This window comes from Canis lupus, chromosome 4 (assembly GCF_003254725.2).
Source record: "Canis lupus dingo isolate Sandy chromosome 4, ASM325472v2, whole genome shotgun sequence".
Lineage (NCBI taxonomy): Eukaryota > Metazoa > Chordata > Mammalia > Carnivora > Canidae > Canis > Canis lupus.
Genome location: NC_064246.1, coordinates 43,760,408 through 43,780,342, shown reverse-complemented (window position 1 = coordinate 43,780,342; position 19,935 = coordinate 43,760,408). Strand labels below are relative to the sequence as shown.

At 43.8% G+C, this 19,935-nt stretch overlaps 1 protein-coding gene and 1 long non-coding RNA gene across 10 annotated transcripts in view; one reads left to right on the top strand and one right to left on the bottom strand.

The window, feature by feature from the left end:
* Positions 1-19,935, top strand: part of WWC1 (WW and C2 domain containing 1) — a 152,411-nt gene that overhangs the window by 66,043 nt on the left and 66,433 nt on the right. For all 7 annotated transcript variants that reach the window (XM_049109162.1, XM_035715045.2, XM_035715042.2 and 4 more), the window contains exons 2-3: positions 5,655-5,764; positions 16,301-16,504. In XM_049109162.1, coding sequence (XP_048965119.1) covers positions 5,655-5,764; positions 16,301-16,504 — 314 coding nt within the window. The remainder of the gene's footprint in view (positions 1-5,654; positions 5,765-16,300; positions 16,505-19,935) is intronic.
* Positions 1,923-18,246, bottom strand: LOC112651247 (uncharacterized). 3 transcript variants are annotated; one of them, XR_003130692.3, is made up of 4 exons: positions 17,992-18,246; positions 5,491-5,703; positions 3,833-3,987; positions 1,923-2,714 (listed from the first exon to the last, which is right to left on the bottom strand). It is a non-coding gene; the product is annotated as an uncharacterized LOC112651247 (long non-coding RNA). The 3 variants fall into 3 exon arrangements; XR_003130691.3 differs by having other exon boundaries at positions 1,925-2,688; positions 17,992-18,245; XR_003130690.3 differs by lacking the exon at positions 3,833-3,987 and having other exon boundaries at positions 1,928-2,688; positions 17,992-18,237.

Sequence of the window (19,935 nt, the reverse complement as noted above, 5' to 3'; positions counted from 1 at the left end):
GTCTGGAGGGCCCTTTAGGAAGCCATCCCGCCCAGCTGGCCTCGGAGAGAGCCCGGTTGGGGGCCAGCATTCTGCTGGATGGCGATAAAGAGGTTACTGTGGGAAGCATTCGGATCGCTAGGGAAGCAACAGGAACATGAAAGATAGGTTACGCGTTCCTCAGCCCCCGGAGAATCACCAGCCAGTGTTCGACTTGGCAGCAGGTCTTGCGTCCCTTCTCTGAGCTGCTGCTTAGAAAGGATGCACCGTCTGAATACCGAGTGCTGGCCATGGCACGCCGGGAGCCGCTCTCGCTCTCACAGGCCATAGGAAAGTGACAGGGAGCCGGGAGGGGGCCAAGGGGCCTGTGTTGCCGACAGGTGCGCCAGTGTGCTCCCTACAGGGTGATCCTGGCAGAACCCACCGGTCTCCAAGGTGACACATCCGGGCCGCATTTCCAGGAGGGCCTGTTGTGAAACATTCAGGAATGTTTGTGTTCCTTCAGAGATTGGTAATTAAGAAGAGGCAGAACTAGTTTTTGCTTGGCCCTCTTCCCTCCCTGCCTCTCGCGCCTCCAGCATTTGGGGCATTTCAATTTCATGATTGGGGTTTTCGTTAGTCCAGGACACAGAGGCTGGAGGCTGCCCTGAAGCTGACATGGGGTGAATCGCTTCATTGGAGAATGGGGGCTGGGAGTTCCAGGCAAGCCCCCAAGTCTGGGCCACATCTGAAAGCGGACATCTCTTCCCAGCCCACATTCTTGGCGCTTGCCCAAGGGGAAACATTGTAGGCCAGAGAAGCACCCACAGTTTCCCAGAGGGGACTGGTTTAAACAGACCGTTCTTCTCTCTGGCAGGAAGAGTGAATGCGTGCACGTGCATATATACGTGTGTGTGTGTGTGTGTGTATTTAAATCTTTGTGCAGCTAAAAACACTTCTCTTCATCCTGGTTCTCTGAATGACACATTGCGGCACACTGAATAATTCATCTCCCTCTTGGCATTTGTTCCAGAGAGAATCTTGCTGTCCAGATTTCTTGTAAGTTGCATAGTCTTCCAATAGAAGGTTTTCTGTTTCAGCTTTTCTCTTTCCCATGGAAGAGCTCTGGGAGCTAGGCTACCAGCCCTCTGGCTTTTCCCCCAGGATTGCATCAAAGGGGAACCCTGAATATCAAACCAGAGCCTACCTTTATCCTCGTGCCCTCTCCTTCTGACTTTGGGTCCTCTTGACTCGCTCTTCTTTATCCTTGATGGGCATAATGTCTGTGTTCCCTATAAGTGGAAGTCAGCATCTCAGTGGCATATTCTCATGGCAGTCACATATCTGAACCTTGTAGCTAACATTTATCACAGTTCTGACTTCCCAGTATCTAAGGCTGGAACACTCAGTGGAGTTCATGGTTTTCTGGAAAAGTGATGCATTTGGGCACTTTCAGACCTGTCCTATCTCCAGCCTCCATCCTCACCAAGAGTTCAGTGAATTACTAATATCGATGACTTGGATTCTTTGAAACACTTGACTATCTTTTCATCGAGAAACTGTGGATGATCCAAGTGTATTGAACATCTTTGTACCAAGACACCGATGATCAAAGGTACAAATATACTGACGCTCCAGTGCCTTTTGCCTACTTCAGACTTGCCTCTGAAGGTCGAGAGGCATTATCTATATCTCTGGCATAGCTTACTCTGTGTTCCAGTTTGTTCTGAGACTCACTTGGTTTTGTTAATTCTTATTAGCAAAGCCTAGGTTTGGAAATCAGGCAGTGTGGCTTTAGGTTATCACTCTGAGGTTTACTAACTGTGTGATACTGAGCATGTTTTCTCATTTGTAAAATGGATAAGAGTGCCTGTTATCCGGAGAGAGAACATGATATATATAACTTGCTTTCTAAGCCTAGATTTAGCCATTATTAAATATTTTAATTATACTGATATATGAACATTACAGAGAAATTAGTAAAAAAAAAAAAAATTACATTACAACCCCTGGACCAAGATGACATTTTTATGTACATCTTTCCAGTTTCCCTTCTATATGTGCTGCCGAAGTGAACACCCAGTTTCTCTTCTGTACACACACATAAGCACACACAGGCACATGCATGTGTGAACACACATTTTTAGACAAAATATACCATAACAGTATCCTGTAGATGTTCTCTTTCAACAGTGTTGTTTTTCTCATGATCTATTGAGAGCATCCTTTCCTTTTAGCAAAATATAGGACAATACATCATTATTTTTCATTCTTACATATTCATTATTGCAGTCACCCATTCCATAAATATTTATTTGTTTGTGGGGGACACAGGAATCTCTTATTAGATGCACCATTGATGAAACCATTTAATTGATCCCCAGGGAAGACTTTTGAAAGGCACTGATCCCAGAGGAACTGTCAGGAAGGGACATATCTTCTTGATTTTCTGGGTTGCAAACAGTATATATAATAGGATTCCTGTCTGTGCAGCCAGGCTGGCAGGCAGAGCTTTCAGGGCAGAAGCGGGGAGAGGAATTAACCAGAAAGGAAGGTTTGATTCAAGCATGCCCGTTCCCTCACAGATTCTTCTGTCCTCAGTAAGAGAGTGACTCTCTGCAGAGGGGTATGCCTATGTGTGGTTTTTCTTCAGAGGCTTTTTCAGAGATTTGCTGTATCAAATGATGTTGGACGAGACTTGACTCTTTGGTGGTCACTGATCTTCATCCTCTGTAAGAAAGAGAGAACAGGGATCCCTGGGTGGCGCAGCGGTTTAGTGCCTGTCTTTGGCCCGGGGCGCGATCCTGGAGACCCGGGATCAAATCCCACGTCAGGCTCTCGGTGCATGGAGCCTGCTTCTCCCTCTGCCTATGCCTGCCTCTCTTTCTCTCTCTCTCTATCATAAATAAATAAAAAATTAAGAAAAATACTTTAAAAAAAAAGAAAAAGAAAAAGAGAGAACAAACCACTTGGTGAAGTCAGAAGATGAGGAGGCGCTGTGAGACATGGCCTTTTTGTTTCTGAAGCCTGGGTAGGGCATGGGGTGGGCAGGAAGTGTGGGCCGAAAACAGTTTGCAGGAACTTTATCCAGAGTCGCACAATTGTGCCTGAATGAAGAGCTTTCCTTGCCAATGAAAGTCCCTGTCACCTGTGTGTCTTTTCCATTTCTTTCCTCCTCTGACTCTAAGACAGTGGCTTGGCATTTTCCCCAGGGCTCAGGAGGTACACTGAAAACATCAATCCAAGAGAACCCTTTAGCTCATGACTCTGGAGACACATTTGAGATTCCAGGTTCGTCATTGACTTGGAGAATCGTACTTAGTCTTTTCTAGCCTCAATTTTCTCTTCTAGGGAACAGAGATAACAATAATGTTTTCTGAGCATTCATTCACACCAGGATCTGTGCTAAATGCTCCTAAAATATGACGTTATTTAACCTAGCCAACAGCCTGGACAGTTGTTACTATTATCCCCACTTGTCAGGTAAAAATACTGAGGCTCAGGGGTGCCTGAGTGGCCCAGTCGGTTAAGTGATTTCAGCTCAGGTCATGATCTCAGGGTTGTGGAATCAAAACCTTTATGGGTCTCTGCACTCAGCAGAGAGTCTGCTTCTTTCTCTCTCCCTCACTGATCTCTCTCTCTCTCTCAAATAAATCTTTTTTTTTATTTATTTATGATAGTCACACAGAGAGAGAGAGAGAGAAAGGCAGAGACATAGGCAGAGGGAGAAGCAGGCTCCATGCACCGGGAGCCTGACGTGGGATTCGATCCCGGGTCTCCAGGATCATGCCCTGGGCCAAAGGCAGGCGCTAAACTGCTGCCGCCACCCAGGGATCCCTCAAATAAATCTTTAAAGAAGAGGAGGGGTGGGCACCTGGATAACTCTGTAGGTTAGGCATCCAGCTCTTGATTTTGGCTCAGGCATCATCATCATCAGGCATCAGGTCATGAGATCGAACCCTGCATCAGGCTCTGTGCTCAGCAGGGAGTCTGCTTGAGATTCTCTCTCTCCCTCTGTCCTTCCTCCCCCTCAAATAAATGAAAGAAAGAAAGAAAGAAAGAAAGAAAGAAAGAAAGAAAGAAAGAAAGAAAGAAAGAAAGAAAGGAAGGAAGAAAGAAAGAAAGATTGATTTAGATGAGGGGCGCCTGGGTGACTAATTTGGTTAGGTGTCTGACTCTTGATTTTGGCTCAGTTCATGATCTCAGAGTCATGAGATCAAGCCCTGCATCAGGCTCTGCACTGGTCATGGAGCCTGCTTGAGGTTCTCTCCCTCTCCCTCTGCCCTATCCTCCCCACCCCCCTTAAGAAAAGAAAGAAAAAAACTGAGGCTCAAAGAGAACAAGTGGCTGAACCCACATAGCCAATATAAGTGATGATTACTGACTCTTTATTTGACGGAGCAGTCTGTTGCATATCCTAGTTGCCTCTGGCCTCATCCTCATCGTCTCTCACAATACAGCAGCAAATTACTAACACAAGCTTTTGGATTCTCCACTTATTCAGCCAGGAGGTGTTTTTCATGACCTACCTGACTTGGATAGATGGTAGCCCATGAATCACCGCATCCTGCCCACCAGGGGCTCTTTCAAGTGTTCCTTTTCCTCCCCATATATTTTGCTTAAGTCTGACTAAGAGTAGGTATAGGAGAGGAGATAGCACAGTATAAGAGAGAGGGCAGTTTCCTGAGGCCTGGAAGGGAAGGTCTTCATTAGGAATCGTAGACCTATTCCAGTCCTCTTTCCTTCTGGCCTATGGTCATCAGCCTACTGCTTTACCCTGAGAGTGATGAAACAGAGCCTTCTGGACATCCAGGATTGGGAGAGGTGGGAGCACACAGGAGAGGGAGGACATCTGAATATGTATTTTCAGAAGTGTCAGCCGTGGGAGAGACCAGAGGGGCTTTCTGGATGGGCCACTTGGGCTGACTGGCTGTCTGTCCAGGTTGGTGACTCCCTGCAGTCTGGCTGAAATGCTTGACCAATGGTTTGCACTGTTTTCCCACCTTGACTGCCTTAGTTCATTTAGTTGGATGATTACTACCACTGCACACCAAAATGGGGCCTTAGAGAGTAGCTGTTACTAAAAAGATCAGTTTGGCCTGGATTGTCTAGGGAAGGACAGTGGTGGATGTCAGCATTTGGGAACTTAATCAGGAGGTAAATAAATACTTCTTTTGGCCAAATTCATAGGATTGGAACATCTGCTATTCTAGATGCTGCTATAAACCAGCTTTCCAGAGGGCAAGTGGGCTTGACAAATGTGAGCTAGAGCCAGAATGAAGACTGGGGGTGGGGTAGGCAAGTGAGTTGCAGTGAAGAAGCCAGTGAGGGCTGGAGTCCAAGTTCAGGAGCAAAGCTTGACCTTCGAACCCTTTTCTACAAACCTCTCAAAGATGCAGATGCAGAACACCCCCAAGAAGGAAGGTGACTTGCTCAAATCATTCCCAAATGAGTGGCCAAGTGGGGACTGGAATGCAGTTTCCCTGCCTCCCTCCTGGATGATCTAACCTGCTGCTGCAGCCATGCACTCACCTTCCTGGGACGATGGGGGGCCATGGGGACAGCAGGGCTGGGGTCAGTGTGGAGTCTGTGGCTCTGTTGGGCCAGCCCAGAGGAGCAGGGAGGCTGAGAGAAGTGGTGAGCTGCAGGACCTTGGGGACTGTGGGCTGATGGAGTCTGTCTCTCCTCTCTGCCAGGTACACCAAACCGCTCACCTTTGCTGACTGCATTAGTGATGAGTTGCCGCTAGGATGGGAAGAGGCGTATGACCCACAGGTTGGAGATTACTTCATAGACCACAACACCAGTAAGTTCCTGGCCAGCCTCCCTTCCCCAGCCTGCACCCCATCCCTCTACCTCCACACCCCTCCCCTCAAGTCTGAAAGAGCTGCCGGCAGAGATTCTTGAAGCCAGATTGTGTTTTGTTTTATATAGAGTTAGACAGAGATGTCAATGTAGATATAGATAGATAATGTATGCTCATACAAAATAACCATTTAGAAGGGTTTTAAATAGAATCTAAAACTCCCCGCTCACAACCCAGCTCCCCAATTTTACAGAAACAGCCACTGCTAATAATTTCTTGTGTATCATTCCAGAAATGTTCCAATTGTATGTTTGTGTATATGCATATATCCTTTTTATGTATATATATCTCAATTTTTGTGCATACGGATTTTTTCCATGTAAGGCAGATGTGTCATTGTCCCTGGCAGGCCATTTTGGGGCAGCTGGAGCCCCCACATGTCCCTGGCAGTATGCATACATGTGTGTCCATAGTGAATTGGTATGAGTGTGCGCCTCCAGCCCCTCATACCAGTCAGCCCACCCTCACTTTTTGTCCATGATCCAAGTGTCCTGATCCAGAGTAAATATTCCTAGTGTCTTTGTCTCTAGGACTATGATAGAGGAATAAATTGAGAAAGGGACAAGCATATTGTCTGACAGGTGGAGGAACCCAGGTCACAGTCCCCCTGCCAGGGAGAGTTGATACATATTTGGGCTTCATCCTTAGTACACTTCCTGGCCAGGACTATTTCCTGCCCTCTGAAATTTGCTGCCCCATTCATTTATCCAAAGCCTGTCTCACTCTCAACCTTCTGAAGTGTAGGGTTCCCTTTGTTCTTTCAGGCAAGAGGAGAATGGAATGAAATGGGATGTGCCTGGCCAAACCTGAGGGCTGAGAATAGAGCACAAAATCCTAAAAGCCCCAGTTCACTGAACATACATTCTGTGCAGTGTGCTCAGGCACCTGATAGTCATCATCTCATTTAATCCTCCCTGCTCCCCCATGGAGTGTTAGGATGATTATCCCCATCATATAAATGGAACTTAGAAATCTAAACTGACTGCTTGACACTCAGAGCTAGAGGGGTGGAACTGAGGTTTGAGTTGTGGTTCCCCATTCAGTTCCTCCTTGGGGTTTCACTAGCACCTGGCCATGCTCTTTTGTGCCCCTCATCACTCTGTGGTATAACCATTTGCCTGTTGTAAAACAGGACATTATCTAATTCACTGCTCCAGTCCCATACCTGTGCTTGGTAAGGCACATAGTAGGTGCACATTTTTCCTCTGTTAAATAGGAAAGGGCATATGTGCATGAATTCATGACTAAATAAATGAATGAGCAGACTTGGTCGGCACCAAAGTGTAGAAGAGTTTCTGAGAGACAGCTAATGGCATTAATTGCATTGTTGGGGGTAGCAGAGGTTTTTATTAGCACTCATGATTGCATGCTGGATAATGAGAAGTAAATATGCCTAATTGAGTGTGTACAGGGAATGAGGTTAATGCTTGGAGGGCCGCACGGTATGCTGGGTTAAACACTGATGCACAGGAACCCTAACCAGTCCTCTCCTTGTGTTTAATTGCTGAGTTCATCCCCCTCATTAAAATCTGATGGCGAGAGTGGGATTTTAAGGTGCTTCTGGGAGTTGCTGGAGAAATAGAAGGGAGGAAGGAGCAGCAGGCAGTGGCAGGGTTTGTTCTTGAGAGGATGATGGTAGAAATGGGGTATATGGGCAGGTGAGTAAATAGGGGCCACCATAGGAAGAATTCTGATAGTTTTACCAGCTATCAGGCTATTGGGTGCCTTTAGCTCTGAAGTTGTTCTCCTTGGATGGAGGGCACCACTTCTGCAGATGGAGCCAGTGATACAGGTGGAGTGAGTGTGACTCTTGAGGCCCAAGCATTCGGAGCAATGGACTCGGACCAGTCCTCCATGTTTGTGTGGTTCATGGACTGAAATTACCTTCTTCCATTATAGACCCAATAGAAATAGGACAAATTAAGTCCACCATCTAGCATCCATTGATTCAGCAAATATTCACTGGCCACCTATCATGTTCCAGGTACTGTTCTCAGAACTTGGGATATGTGACAATGCAAAATGGCAAGGTTTCTTCCCCTAATAGAGCTTCCATTTTAGCAGAAAAGCCAAAAAAAATAAATAACATAAATAAGCTGATTATGTGATGTATTAATTAATTGGAGTATTATGGGAGAAAGAGAAAGAGTGTGAGCTGAGACATGTGGGGGTACATTTGAGGGTAGTGGGGAAGGACAGTGGTGATAGTCTTTAGAAAGAAGATCTGGTTTAGAAAATGAGATTTTTAGGAGCTAAGACTTGAGGGAAATAAGGGGGTATTTTAGGTAGAGGATTGATAGAGCAAGAACTCTGAGGAGTGGTCATGTTCAGCTTGCACAGCAATGGCAAGGAAGCAGGTGTGCACATAGCAGAATGAGTGAGTGAGGAAGCCAGGAGAAGAACATCAGGCCAGAGAGTTGCAGAGCATAGATGGGGTGGTATTTTGCAAGGTGATCTGCCTTATGGGCTCTAGCTTTTGTTCCATGTGAGATGAGAGCCATTGAAGAGTTTTAAGCAGATGAGTGGCATGATCTGCTTTATGTCATAAAAAGGCCACTCTGGCTGCTTTACTGAGAATAGACCTTAGTTGGGCAAACACAGAAGCAGAAATCTTGTGAGAGATGATTACAGTAGTTCAAGTGACCCAGACCAAGGCCACAGTGGTGGAAGTGGCAAAAAGTGGCCAGATGTGGATGTATTTTCAAGGTAGAGCCAATAGGATTTCCTGGTAGATTGCATATGGAGCATGAAAGAGGAATGAATGATGCTCATGGAGACTGAGCAACTGGCAGGATGGAGTGTCATCGACTGGATGGAAAAAACTGGAGGATAACTGAGTTTAGAAGGAAAACAAGAGCTTGGGCATGTTGAGTCTTCCATGTCTGTTACACATTTAAGATATTGCTGGCCAATTTGATAAAGGACTCTGGAGTTTGGAAAAGAGATCTGGGCTAAGATAGTTATTTGGGAGTTGTTGGCATATAGGTAGTATTTAAAGACATGAAACAGCTGAGGTCATCAAAGGAGTAAATCAAAGACAGAGAAGAGGACTGAGAAGTGAGGCTTGGGGTCCTCAAATAGTAAGGGGATGCAGAGAAGGGAAAAGCCAGTGGTGACCTTGAGGAGTGACCAGGAAGGAGAGAGGAAAACCATGCTATCTTAGCAGCTATGTGAAGGAAGTACGTCAAAGAGAGGGTCTTGAATCCTGTTGAATACTTCTGATGGATCATGTAGCAAGATGACTGAGATAGACCCAACTTGAGAGGGGAGCTTTGGACAAGGACTCAGGGCAAGAGCCTGACTACAGTGAGTCTGAAAGAAGCTGGAGGAATGAGGAGCAGCAAATATAGACAATGCTTTCCAAAATATGACCCATTTTATTAATTTCAGTACTCCCACTATTTACATCCATCCTAATTAGATGGTTTTAATCAGTGATCAAGTTGTGTGTTTTGCCATTTTCTCTTCATGCTTTGAGTATTTGAGAGATACCATGTAGTCTTTATATTTGTCATTTTTAAAAAAGATTATTTGAGAGAGAGAGTATGCGTGGGTGTTTGCGCAAGTGGGGGGGGGGTGCAGAGGGAGAGGGAGAGAGAATCCTCAGGCAGACTCTGTGTTGACCACACAGCCAGAGGCCAGCCTCAATCCCACAACCCTGAGATCATGATCTTAGCCAAAACCAAGGGTTGGATGCTCAACGGACTGCACCATCCAAGTGCCACCATATTTGTCATTTTTAATGTATTGAGTAGATGTGGTGTTACATATTACCACATAAATATACCATAAATATATATAATATATATACCATAAATATACCATAAATATACCATACCACATAAATATACCATAATTGCCCTCATTGCTGACCTTTTGTGTTATTTCCATTTATTTATTAGAAATAAATAACACTAGAGGGAGAATCTTTATTCATATTGCTTCTCTCCTTTGTGATAATTTCATTTATATTTCCAAATAGAGGATCACAAACTGAAAGGTTATTTGAGACTTCTGGTCCATATTCCTAGATTGATAAGTATTTCCAGAAAATTTTAGCAATCTATATTGCTGCAGGCAGCCAGATTACTGTTTTCCTGATACCTTGATCAGTATGGGGCTATTTTCTTTTCTTTATGTTTTGATAAATCCATCATAGGTTGTAAATTCTTACTTTACTGCTTTTCATTTGCATTCTTTTGCATAGTAACAAGGTTGGGCATTCTCCAGATGTTCAGCTGTTTTTAAGATGATTGTTGTTAAAGCTTTTGTAAAATACAATAGTGTTAGCCACATGGATGGGTGTGTGGTGTGTGTAGAAAGTGGGTGTGTGGTGTGTAGAGGTGGTGGTGTGTGGAATGTGTGTGAACTCATGAGTGTGGAGAACGTGTGTGGAATGTGTTTGTAGGTTGATGTTTGGGGCATGAGGGAGAATAGAGAAGAGGTTCTCAATGATAGTTTCACTCAGCTAAATGTTGGCAAAGCTGCTTTTTAGGGAGGGGAACATAAGGGGGTAGAAGATAGGGGGTGATGTTTTACATAGCTAAGTTTATAACATGCTGAATGATTAAACTGTGGCCATGTATAGCTTTAATAAAAACGAGAAATTAGCTAGCCAAGGTGATCTCAAAGATCCAAGTGTGAAGTTATCTGTTTGGGTGTGATGGACTTAAGGAAGGGGAGTACCAGCAGACGAGGCTGGGTCTGGGAGGACTCCCTCAGAAGTGGTTCAGGACTAACAGCTATTAACACAATTCCATAGAACCCCCGGGAGCTTCTGAAAAGCACAGTGTCCTAAAGGACAGTCTTTTCAACAGTTGCTGGTCCACATAGAAAAAAGTACATGTCCACTTTTCTCCTTGCCTCACACCGTACATAAAAGAAACCTCAAAATGACCATAGACCCAAACATAAAAGGGAAAACTAGAAGAGATCTAGAAGAAAACATAGGAGAAAACTCTTCAAGATTTTATGGTAGGAAAAGATTTTTTTTTTTTGCACAACACCCAACAATCACTAACTATAAAAGAAAAAAATTGATAAATGGAGTTTCATCAAATTTAAACCTGTGTTCTTCAAAAGACACCATTAAGAAACTGAAAAGGCAAGCCACAGATAAGGAAAAAAATATTTAGGATTCTTACATCTGACAAAGAATGTAAGAATACCACATCAAGAATGTATAAAGAACTCTTATATCTTACAACTTAATATTAAGAAGCCCAACAACTCAATAAAAATTATAAGCAAGAGATTTAAAAAGACACTTTCACTAAAGATATACAAATGACCAATTTAAAAAAAAACTACAGGGAAGTACCACTGCAACCCCACTGTAATGACTAAAATGAAAAAGATTAACAATGCCCGTAGTTGGCAAGGATGTGAAGGAACCAGAACTCTAATACGTTAGTGGTGAGATGTAAATCAGAGCAACCATTTTGGATGGGTGTGTGGTGTGTGTAGAAAGTGGGTGTGTGGTGTGTAGAGGTAGTGGGGTGTGGAATGTGTGTAGAACTCATCAGTTCAAAATGATTGCTGTTTTTTTTTTAAATAAAATTCAGTATATGCTTATCATGCAACACAGCAGTTCCACTGCTGGATAGTTTTACCTGGGAGAAATGCAAACATGTGCCCAAAGACTTGTACATGCATGTCCATTAAAGCTTTTCATGATAATCCCAAACTAGAGGGGCGCCTGGGTGGCTCAGTTGGTTAAGTGTCAAACTCTTGATTTTGGCTCAGGTCATGATCTCAGGGTCCTGGGATCAAGCTCTGCATTGGGCTCCAATGTCAACAGGGAGTCTGCTCGTGAATTTTCTGTCTCTCTCCTTTTGCCACCTCCTCCCATTCACAGGCACCCACGCACTCTCTCTCAAACAAATACTTTTTTTAAAAAAAATCCCAAACTAGAAACAACCTAAAAGTTCATCAAAAAGTGAATTGTGATAACATTCACATAATAGAATATTATTGAGCAATAACAAGAAACAGGTCACTGATAAAACAACATAAATGAGTCTTAAAAGCCTTATGCTGAGCATGAGAAGCAAGGCCCAGAGAGTACACTCTGTATATGGGCCCGTTGATGGGAAGTTCTAAACAGGTAGAAGTGGAGGGAGGAGGTGGATGGCGGTGACTGGGAAAGAGTACAGGGATTGTTAAGGTAAAGGGAATGTTTTATACATTGATTCAAGCAGTGGTTAATGGTGTACACATTTGTCAGAACATATTGAACTATACACACTTCAAATGCCTGCACTTCATCGTATTTAAATTATGCCTTAATAAAGTTGATTTAAGCAATATACTGATACCCACTTCATAGTGCAGACCAATTGAATGGGAATCTCGGGGATAATTCTAACATGCGGCCAGGCTGAAACCAGTATTCTGATGTGGGGTTGTGTGTTGTTTGTCTATGTGTGCATTCATCTTTCTGTGTTGGTTTCTACTATAAAAGAGAGCCTGGGGCAGCCCCTATGGCCCAGTGGTTTAGCGCCGCCTTCGGCCCAGGGTGTGATCCTAGAGACCCGGGATGGAGTCCCACGTCGGGCTCCCTGCATGGAGCCTGCTTCTCCCTCTGCCTGTGTCTCTGCCTCTCTCTGTCTCTCTCTCTCTCTCTCTCTCTCTCTCGAATAAATAAATAAAATCTTAAAAAAAAAGAGAGAGAGAGAAAGCCTGGACCACCAAAAGTGGTGGCTGACCAAGCTTTCAATTAAGGCTCTCCCATACATTTATGTTTCAAAGAGTAGGACCTCGGCCACAGGGCAGGCACTACTAAAGGGAGCACTGGAGAGAGGGAGGGCTCATCCACGTGTGCCCTAGCTGCTCGTCTAGGGCCCGGTGATTCAGCGAGCCCTCTGGTGGGTGATCCCACCTGGAGTTCAGCATCACACCTGCCAGCCTAGCCTGCCAGCTTCAGTGATCACTCAGCCCATCTGTGTTGTCACCTCTTAGTGGTTTTCACCTTTGGTGACACATTGGAATTATTTGGGGAGCTTTGCAAATCACCTTTGCCTCATCCCCACCCCCAGAGATTCCGATCTAATTGATCCAGGTTGGGACCTGGGCATCAGGAGTGTTAAAATATGCCCAAGTGATTCTAATGTTGCACTTAGGGCTTCTCAGCCCTATCTGCATTTCAGAGTCACCTGGAGAAGCTTATACAACTCACAATGCCTGGGTCCCACTCCTAGAAATTCTGATGTAAGTGTTCTGGGGCAGAGTTCAGGCTTCTTTGTTTTTGTTTTTTGTAGCTCCTCAGCTGATTCTAATACATTGCCAGGACCCAAAATTACTGGATGAAGTACTAACATTTTTTCTAAGGCAGTTTTGCTGAGAATCTGGGGAAAAAGGCACTTTCATAGGCTGTTTGTGAGAATAAAAATTGATATAACCTTTTGGAAGGTAATTTGGTTGTATCTGCAAAAATTAAACAAATATTTCTATATATTTATATATACCCTCCAACCCAGTAGTCCCTCTATTAAGAAATATATTCTGCAGAATTAATCACACAAGTTCATAAAACTGTTTTTAACAATTGTCACTGCAGTATTGATTGTGGTAGCAAAAAAAATGAAAATAATCCAAAAGTTTCCCAATAGTGGTCTGAGAAACCACTAACACTCTACCATAAATAAAGCTTAATACCATACCATACAGTGATATGCAACCATTTAAATGGTTGAAGTAAATAAAAAGATTTAAAAATAAATAAAAACAGTAAAACCAATAAACAAAAAATTGAGTTGCGTCTGCACTCATGGGAGGATGAGTATGATACATCATTTGCAGATGGAAGCAGATTACAGACTAGTATATATGACATGGGGCTATTTTGCATTAAAAATAAATTAGTGTATATAGATACATATGTATAAACAGATTGACATATAATCAAAGGATAGTATCTTTTAGTATCTGAGACTCCTAGCAGCATTTACTTCTGGGTAGTAGAATTAGAGACATGGAAACTCTCCCTTCGTGTTTTATAAATTTGCAGTGGTGGAATTGTGAGATTTTCCTTTTAGGTATTTTTCAGTATCTTTCCCCAAAAATATAAATTTTAAAAAGTTACAAACTTAAGAAAACATCTCCAACCTGGCGCCATGACCAGCTGTTTCTTTTATGTGGTTTCTGTCAGCTGGAGGTCTGAGGCTAGTGCTTGAAGGGCAGTCAAGAGTCCCTGACTCTGAGAGTCCACATCTACTGATGGGTTATGGGCCCTAGCCTTATAAATGCTCCCCTTCTTAATTTTTTCTTGCAAATGTCCCTCCTCCTTTCTTAGTGGAAGAGTTGCAAAGTTTTTCTTATGAGAAGCAATCTTGTGGCTCCTGCCAGCAATCTTAAGTCCTTGTTTTCTTTCCCAGAAAAAGGGAGGAGGAAAAGCTAAAGGAATTGCTATTCGTGGACAGTTCAAAAACTGGTCCCAGAAAAGAGTTTGTGCTTTCCTCTCAACCACCGTTTGTTTACTTTACCTGAGCAGAAGTGCTTTATAGCTTCCTAGGAGGCAGGGCTGATTATCCTCTTTAGTAATTATAGAAATACATTCAGAGAGGTTAAGCAGCCTGCCCATTGTAACACAGCAATTACTGGCAGGGATGAAAATTTGGCCCTGCTGCTTTTTTTTTTTTTTTTTAAGATTTATTTATTTATTTAGAGAGAAAGCATGTGCACACATGCAAGCAGTGGAGAGGGGCAGAGAGAGTGAATCTCAAGCAAACTCTGCACTGAGCACAGAGCCTGGTGCGGGCCTCGATCTGAGGACCTGAGATCAGACCTCAGCTGAAATCAAGAGTCAATCGCTTAACTGAGTGAGCCACACAGGCATCCCGGCCCTGCTGCTTCTGTGATCATTCTCCCTATCCGTTTTTGCTTTCATTAGAAATGCTCATTTGGGCCTATGCAGGAGGAATGAGAGCTCTAGGGCCTATATAAAAGGAGACATGAACTCAGATTCTCCAGGAGTCAGAACCATGACCCAAATGAATGAAGCAGACCAGCAGACTGATGCAGTGCTCGGGTCTGTGGCGGACTGTGGACTCAGTGTGGCCAGATCTTCTGAGAAACCAGATATCAGGATTCTAATGTTTAAATCTCCTATTTTTACATACTAGTAACCAACTCAAAACTAATAAAACACTTTGGGTTAAGCAAAACCTGTCTGCTGGCTGGGTTCACCACATGGCCATGATTGTACAGTTTCTGATGTGTCAGCACCCCCCACTCTCCAACCTCACCCCCCACCTGGGAAGTGGCTGGAGCGTTGGCAGTTGATGGGCATTGATTCTTTGACATTGCTTTGACCTGTTCCATGTCGTTCAGCTGCCTGCTGTCCCTTTTTCTAAATGTCTATCTTTTTGGGTTTTGACTTTTTTTTTTTTTCATATGATCACTATACATATTTATAGATAATTTTTTTCAAAAAGAATGAAGAAAAAATATCCTACTACTACCAAGGCATATCTAGTGCCGATAAGGTGCTAAGTTGTCTCCTAATCATTTTGAGAATGTACGTATAATTTCAATAATCAAAATTATTTATATGGTTTGCCCTCTGTACTTCTACTCGTATATCATAGGCCCCTTTCCATTTCATCCTATTTCTTTGAACACACTATTTTTAGTGGCTGTGGCAGTGTATTATGTAAAACACAGCAGACCTATTTGGCCAGTTATTTTCCATGTGACCTTGAGCAAGTTATTTGATCTGTGTCCAGATTTTCCCTTTTGAGTAGTGGGTGTCAAAATGGAATCTTCCCTTTAGGTTAGTGTAAGGATCGAAGGGGTAAATAGATGTAAAGTAGTTAGATCAGTGCCTCGCACAGAGTAAACATGAACTAAGTGCTAGTTATTATTTTCATTATTATTATTATCCCAGTTTGGTACAAATGTATGTTTGCCTACATATTTTATTATGTTTAATAATAAATTAGTATGGGGGTATTATTGGTCAAAGGTATTCACACTTTAAGGGTCTTTATTTGCATACTCCGTCCTCTTCTAAATATGCTTTAATTTACATTGCCAGCAGGAAATGAGGTCCTTATTTTTTCATACCATCTAAAATATTATTTAATTTTCTTTACCAAAACAGATGACCTTAAGCATCTATAATGTCCTTGAGCCTCTATCTAGATTAGAACTCAAACCTGGTCCTTCTCCTGGCTGTTCTGAGACAGATTGACTTTGGGTATGGAAATTGATTCTGGTTATTTTGGTCCTTCTCCTGGCTGTTCTGAGACAGATTGACTTTGGGTATGGAAATTGATTCTGGTTATTTTCTGTTCGTTTGCTTAATCCGAGTGGAGAGTCACTGTGGTTTAATAGGTTAAGTTTAACCCATCTGCCTTTATCGTGACTTCCTATTTATTCTGCTTTTTGATTTCTGGTAGTCGATTCCACAGGCCACCGACCCAACAGATTATTTGTGAGGTGCTGACCTAGGGTGTCTGCTGGGGTCTGTTCCAGAAACCACCCAGATCGAGGACCCGCGGGTCCAATGGCGGCGGGAGCAGGAGCACATGCTGAAGGATTACCTGGTGGTGGCCCAGGAGGCGTTGAGCGCGCAGAAGGAGATCTACCAGGTGAAGCGGCAGCGCCTGGAGCTCGCGCAGCAGGAGTATCAGCAGCTGCACGCCGTCTGGGAGCACAAGCTGGGCTCCCAGGTCAGCTGTGAGTACCTCCCACCACCAGCACCCCACCAACACCTCTGCAGGGAGGAGGCAGTGGCTGCACCCAGTCCTGGCTGGCTTGTCTCTCAGCGCTTCTCACATCTGCCTGTTTCCTTCCATCTCTGCTTCTCCGATGCCTCTCCTGCCCCTGCTTGTGCCTTGCGGTGATTCATGTGCCATTTTTGTCCCATTCCTTTCATTCGTTTGCAGTGCTCTCCGACTGCCAGGTGGGTTGCAGATCTCCTCATGTAAAGCCCTTCAAAGGCTACAGGGTGTGGGGAGTAGGCAGTTCTTCCGTAACGGATGGAGTTTCAAGTGGGGAAGATGAAAAAGCTTCTGGAGATGGGGTGGTGGTGATGGTTGCACAACAACATAGATGTACTTAATGTCCCTGAACTGGACATTGAAAAATTATCAAAGTGGTGAATTTTATGTTACGTATATTTTACCACAGTTAAAAAAAAAAAAAAATTTTGGCAGCTTCCCGTCGTTCCTTCCATGGCTTCCACCGCCATTTGTGATCAGGCCCCCACTGGCTGCCCCCACCTCGTCTCTTGTGGCCACTCACTGCAGCTCAGGCTCATTCACCAGGCTCCAGAGTCCCCCACTCTACTGCCCTGGCCTGCCCTGCACCTTTCCACCTCGGGGTTCTTGCTCTTGCTGCACCCCTGTGTAGAATGCTCTTCGTGCGTCCATTTGCACAGCTGGCTCCCTCTGACCCTTCCAGTCTCATTCTTCCTGTCATCTCTGAGAGGCTCACTCTGACAACTCCATCAACAGACTCCCTTCCCCACTGTTAGCCTCTGTAATGCCTCTCTGTTTATTTTCTTCATAGCGTGTGTCACAAGACATCTGCTTACATGTCTGTCTGCATTACCTCCACTGGCGTATTAACTCTGTAAGGGCAGGGCTCCTGTCTTCCCGGTTCACGCTGGTATCCAGGAGAACAAGCATGTTGGGGCCCTAGTCCCTCGTACCCAGGGCAGTGCCAGAATAGTACCTGTTCAGGAGTTCACTCACCTTCTCCTAGGTGTTGGGGATTTTTGTCTTATTTCTAGTAACCAATCCCTCCCAGTGTTTATTGAGTGCTTAGTACAGGTTGGGCCAAACATGCTATTTTATTGAATCCTCATAATAACCCCTGTGGGCAAGTACAGTTAATGTCCCCTGTCACAGATCAGGAAACAGATTAGAGGGGTCGATGACATGCCCAGGGTCTTAGAGCTAGTGAGAAGCAACAGGAAGTTGTAAACCCATCCCATCTGTCCCACCAGCATTCTCTCTGTGGATCAAGGGGCCAGCATTAGGCTGTGCCATGACTTGGCTGGGTTACCTGACACTTCTCTGGTATGAAGCTCTCACTTTGAGAAGTTTAGTCCGCCAGGGGGACAAAACTTGCCCAATTACTCATTGTCCCAGGCCTACCCTTTTCCTTGGTGACTCAAGCAAACCCCTAGCATCTCAGATTATGGAAAAGAACTTCATTACCTTTTTCTAGGTCAAGTAATGTCCAAGAGACTGCCGTGAGCATTTTAGCATTTAATCTGTTTTAGATAGCTCAGGCTACCGTCACAGAATCTCACAGAGTTCGTGGCTTACACACCAGAAGTGTATTTTCCCATTGTTCTGGAGGCTAGAAGTCCAAAATCAGGATGTCAGCATGGTGTGGTTCTGGTGAGAGCCCTCTTCCTGGCTGCCAGATGGCTGTCTTCTCATTGTGTCATCACATAGCACAGAGACAGCATGCTACCTGGTGTCTCCTCCTATAGGGTCACTAGCCCATCATGAAAGCCCCACCCTTGTGACCTCATCTAAACCTAATCACCTCCCAAAGACTATCTTCAAACTCCATCCCCTTGGGGGCTGGAGCTTCATCATATGGATTGGAAAGGGGAAGGTGGGGGATAGAATTCAATTTATAGTGTTATCCTTACCACAACCCTGGCAGGGAGATATTTTGTCCCTACTGAAACTCAGGTTTGAAAAGGTTGGGTCTTTTTTTTTTTTTTCTCTGAAGTCCTGCAGTCTGAAAAGTGACAAGTGTGTATAAAAACAAAACTTCCTATTTGGGGGGACAGGATGCTTTTACGTGGACCAAAAATATCACCCCACAAATCACTCATTTGAGAGAAGTGTATTTTCACATGGGAGAGAACTATAGCCACCACCTCACACAGGTATAAAATTAGCATCACCATAAGGAGACGAACTGGTATTGCATGCCTTCTGATATGATTCAGTAAGAACAGTATGGAGGGTGCCTGACAAAAATGTTTACCATCAATCAAATCAAGAAACACCCAGACAGATCCATAATGTGGAATATCCTACAGGATAATCAGCCTGGAGTCTTTGGTGTAAAAACACACTGAAAAACCAGAAAGAGAGGAAACTATTCTAGACTTTAAAAAAAAAAAAAAAAAAAAAACTCTGGAGACATAAACCAAACTAAATGTCTGTACCCTGATTAGAACTTGGATTAGGGCGGGGGGTAGGAGGCAGCCAAAGAAGACATTCTCAAGCATTTGGAAAATTGTCATAAGTATGATCATCATGTTGTGGCTATGTAGGAGAATGTCCTTGTTCTAAAGACATGCACGTGGCATTGTGTCTGCAGCTTAATTTCCAAAGAGCCGGGGAAAAAAACTATGCCATCAGTGTGAGTCCATCAGTTGCTGCCAATGACATGTTGATGGCTTTGAATATAGGATAGGCTTTCATTTTTGGTGACCATTTTCAATAACCGTTTGTTGAGGGATTGCTATGAACCGAATATCCTACTGAGAGAAAGAATTGGAATGGATGGAGGGATAGATAAAACAAATGTGGCAAAAATGTTAAAAATTGGTGGACATAGGTAAAGGAGGACATATTGATATTATGTTATTCTTTCAAATCCCCTGTACATATAGTTTCCAGAATAAGAGGTCAGGGTGCAGAGCCAAATGCTGTATATTGTGGGGTATTTGGCAGCACTTCTGGTCTCTACCCACTAGATGCTAGTAGTACCCCTCCACCCCAGGTTGTAATAACCAAAAATACCTCCAGACACTGCCAAATGTACTCCAGGGGGTACAGAATTTCCCCAGTCAAAAACCAATGGTATAGGTAAAACAATACCTTTAGAACATGTTAATGGTTCAATTTTCTTCTTGGCAGGAAATACTTTACATAATATTTTGAAAGTGTGGACTTTGGAGCTGGACTGCCTGGGCTTAAATCCAGGATATGCAACTTACTAGCCGTGTAACCTTGCCCCAGTTATGCCACTTCTCTCCGCCTCAAACTCTTCATCTATAAAATTGATACAATAATGTTATCACCTTCACTGAGGTATTATGGGGCTTAAATTCATAACAGATATAAGTACTTGGGATAGTACTTGTCATATTCTTAAGCTCTCAATAAATAATAACAATTATCTGATATTAT